Below are 4,360 nucleotides of genomic sequence, written 5' to 3' on the forward strand. Positions count from 1 at the left end.
TGAGGAGAAATGTGGTATCAGGATTGGAGGAAGATTCATGAACAATAGCTTTATGCAGATGACACAACCCTGCTTGCTGAAGGACCTGAAGCGCTTGCTGCAGAAGGTCAAGGAATGCAGCCTTCAATATGAATTAGGCTCAATATCAAGAAAACAAAGATTTCCCACCACTGGGCCAATTGGCAGCATCCTGATGGAGGGTGAAGCAATTGAGACTGTTAACAGCTTTAGTTTGCTTGACTCCACAGTCAACACTCTTGGCACCAGCAGCCAGGACATAAAAAGACATACTGCGATGGGAAAGCTGGCTCTTAGAGACCTCTGCAAAGTACTGAAGACCAATGATTTCACTCCGGAGACTAAGGTGTGCCTGATACAGTCCATAGTCTTTGCAATCACTTGCTATGCGTCAGAGAGCTGGACATTGACTAGGATGAGAGAAGGAGAATTTGAGCCTTTGAACTTCTGTGTTGGAGAAGTGTATTGAATATACCATGGACTGCTAAGAAAACGAACAGGTTCGTCTTAGAGAGGGTTAAACCAGGCTACTCCTTGGGGGCAAGGATTCTGAAGCTTCATCTGACATACTTTGGACTTGTTGCAAGGAGGGACTAATCCTTGGAGAGGGACGTCATGCTTGGGAGGGTGGAGGGACAGCACAGGAGAGGAAGACCCTCTATGACATGGATTGATTCAGTCCTGGGGGAGTCACGGTACGTGTTTTGGAGACAGTGAGATTGGCACAAGATAGAGCAGGCTGCAGAGCTGTTGTACATAGGGTCACTATGAATTGCAGGTGACTGCATGGCACATAACAACAACAACAAAAATTCAAGGATTAATTGACCAAGGTATGTGAGAAGAAGTCTCACCACCCTCACTTCTAAGGAGCATTCTGAATACATTCCTTCCAAGATGGATTTGTTTGTTCCTTTGACAATCTGTGGTATATTCAGTGTACCTTGCCAAGCCCATATATTTCATAGGCATCAGTTCTTTGGGACTTCTTATTAATTGTCCAATGTTGACACACATAGGTGGTGGTGAGTCTAATACGATTCATAGTGACCCTGTGAATGAAAGATCTGAACCCTGCCGTATCCTCTGCCATCCTCACCCCTCCTGACATACTCGAGCCAATCGCGGCAGTTGCCCTGTCAATCTCCCTGGCCAAGGGTCTTCTCTTGGTCACCGACCCTCCACCCTTCCCAGCATCACGTTCCTCTCCAAGGAATAACCCCTCCTAGCAACATGCCTGAAGTATGTGAAGCGAAGCTTCATCATTCTTGCCTCCAAAGAGCACTCTTGCTGCACCCTCTCCAAGAAGTATTTGTTTGTTTTTTTTGGCTGTCCTTGTGATGTTCAACACTCTTCTGCAACACTCTTTTGCCCTTCTTTCTCCCATCCTTTTCAGTAATCTCACCCTATTTTTTGTTGTCATCACCACACTGGCCTCATGGAGGCACTGTGTCTCTTTTATTGTACTGGCCCAAGTGTGCCGATCTCTGTTTATCCTCTACGTAGCCAAATCAGCGTGAAGAATTCAGAAATATTCCAGAGTGAAACTAACAAGACATTAGGGGAGAAACTGAAAGGTATAACATAATAAGTAGGTAATCTTAAAAAGAATATGATTCTTCCAGGAATTGCTCAGTTTTGTCGTGGGACTGTGTCTAGGAGGAGGTGCTTTCTCCCAGCACCCCAGGTTTATTTGAGCTTCTGGAAGACCTAACTGTTTAATAAGATCCAGAGAGAAGCAGAAATTTCCTCTCCTCACTGGGAATCTCTCTGCAGGACTCTGGTTTCTAGTAAAAGAATTTTCCTCTTCCTCAGGGGACATTATACCTATACACACCACACTTTGCCCAGTGGTCTCACGGGGAAAGAGTATCAAACTACAGACCTGTAAGATTTCCACTTGTAGAAGAAAAGCATACATAAGGTAGAAGGGGTATGTGTTGCTCTTAGTGGTGGGAGGGAATTAATTTCACTATGTTGTTGTTAGGTGCCATCAAGTCACCTGCAACTTATAGTAACCCTATGTACAACAGCTCTGAAGCCTGCCCTGTCCTGAGCCAATCTTTCTGACTCCAACACACCTACCCCCATTAACCTAGTTACTATATCAATCCATCTCCTCCAGGGTCTTCCTCTCCCACACTGTCGCTCCACTCTTCCTAGCATGATGTCCTTCTGCAGGCATGGGTCCTTCTTGGCCACATGCCCAAAGTATGTGAGAAGGAGCTTCAAATGCTAGCTTCCAAGGAGAAACTTAGTTTCACCCTCTCTAAGACAGACCTATTTGTTTTCTTGGCAGTCCACGGTATGTTCAAGACTTCTTCAGCACCACAGCTCGAAAGCATCAATTCTTCTGTCATCCCCAATCATTGTCCAGCTCTCTGATGCATAGCAAGTAATTGCAAAGACCTGGCCTGGATCAAGCACACCTTATTTTCTAGACTGACATCTTTGCTTCTCAGTACTCTGGAAAGGCTCCTGACAGCAGATTTACCTAATGCAATTCATCTATTGATTTCCTGACTGCTGGTGCCAAGAGTGTTCATTGACCCTAATGTAAGGAGGGAGAGAGTTCTGGAAAGCTACCTTAAAATGATGAGCTGAGTATTGAAAGTCAAGTGTTAAACAGAGAGATGATACTAGATTTATATTCTTTTTTTAAAAAAATCTTTGTGACTGAAGTAAAAAGAACAGATTCTAGGGGTGCCAGAACACAGAAGAGAAAGCTCACCTATTGTAGGGGGGCCCACAGAGGACAGAAGCCTGGATTTTGGTTGCAGTCCGAAATTATTGTAAAGCGGGCACATATAGAGTTATTTAGACTAGTTATGAGTGATATGAATATAATTTGTTGGAAATAGCCTTACATACTAGGAGCACTGGTGGCACAGTCCTTAGGGTGCTGCACAGCTAACTAAGAGGCTGTGCTTTTCCAGTGGTTCAAATCCACCAGTGACTCTGTGGAAGAAAGATCAGCACTTTCCTTTTAATAGGATTTACAGCTCAGAAAATGGATGGAAGGTTGCTGTGAGTCCCAGTCAGCTTTGTGGCAGTGATTCTGTTTGGGTTTTGTTTTTTGTTTTCTGTTTGGGTTTTGGATAAAGAAGCTCTAGGTTTCTAACCAAAAAAAATGTGAGTTGAGACCCACCAGCCACTTTGGGGGAAAAAGATGGGACAGTCTACTCCATCCTGTAGTGCCAGTGGGTCTGAATCAACTTGACAGCAGTGGGTTTGGTTTTTTGATGGGTTTATAGCTTGGCAGGGCTCAGTTTATAAATATAAATTAAATGAAAAAAATTTACTAATTAAAATTTCCATTCTTCCCCCCCCCCCCCCATTAGGCAACTGATCGAAGGAACACATGTTCTTAAACAACTGGAATCAGTTCCAACTGAGAATGAAAGACCAATATCTCTATGTGTAATTATGGACAGTGGAGATCTTTATAGCTGACTTGCGTATCAGTATTTTCGGTGATAACTCATTGCTGCTATATATTTGACCAGCTGTTTTTTAGTCTTAAATAAACAGTGCTTGATAACATTTTAATTTGAAAGTTGTTGCAAATATTGTCCATTGGCTTACCCAACACGCAGCCCCTCTCTGTTTTAATTTCCTGTCTCTACCATAGAGACAAGAAAAGTAATATATTCAATTTCCAGCCTTCTTTGAAGCCAACAGTGTACGTAGGATACTCTTTGGGCCTGTGGGACAGGAGCAGAGCTCTAGTGGATCTGCACCTTTCTCTTTCCTCAGCTTTTGGTGCACAGAGGCATGAGCTGTGAATGTTACCACCTGCAGATGCCAACACCCAGGAAGGCAAAGCCAAGAAAACTGCAGAGTGGCAGCCCCTACCTCCTTGAGCTATGGAGCTAATCTAATACTCACCTACCTCAGGATTTCTTACTTTGTAAGACAGATCCTTGGGCTTTTATTATACTTGTAGTCAAGTTACCAGGTTTAGATATGGTAGTTTACGGAGTTCTAGTGGCATAGATCCTAGGAAGTTGTGCTGCCCAAAGGCCCCACCTCTCTGGGGGTTCAAATCCACCAGCAGCTCATGGGAAGAAGTTGGGCAATATTTCATGCTGTTTACAGCCTCAGTATAATTCAGTGTAAATGCAGTGGAGGGTCAACTATAAGTTGGTTCTGATTTGATGGTAAAGAGTGAGGCAAAAACCTTTTTCATTTAGCACAGTGTTTTAACAGTCTCAATCCTAAAGCTTCAGTTTAAGAAAATGATCTTGTTTGTAACTACATGGCTACTCTAGTAAAGAAACAAAGAAGATATATGCAATAGAAAAAAAAAGAATCCCTTTTAATATTTCATTGTTAATACTTT

At 43.1% G+C, this 4,360-nt stretch overlaps 1 protein-coding gene across 1 annotated transcript in view; it reads left to right on the forward strand.

Moving 5' to 3' along the window:
- Nucleotides 1–3,471, forward strand: part of PPIL6 (peptidylprolyl isomerase (cyclophilin)-like 6) — a 55,205-nt gene extending 51,734 nt beyond the window's left edge. The window contains exon 8 of the mRNA XM_006881227.1: nucleotides 3,360–3,471. Within this exon, the coding sequence (XP_006881289.1) occupies nucleotides 3,360–3,471 (112 nt within the window). The remainder of the gene's footprint in view (nucleotides 1–3,359) is intronic.
- The last annotated feature ends 889 nt before the right edge of the window (nucleotides 3,472–4,360 follow it).

This window comes from Elephantulus edwardii, unplaced genomic scaffold (genome assembly GCF_000299155.1).
Source record: "Elephantulus edwardii isolate Elephantulus edwardi_28Jun2011 unplaced genomic scaffold, EleEdw1.0 scaffold00013, whole genome shotgun sequence".
NCBI classification, from domain to species: Eukaryota; Metazoa; Chordata; class Mammalia; order Macroscelidea; family Macroscelididae; genus Elephantulus; species Elephantulus edwardii.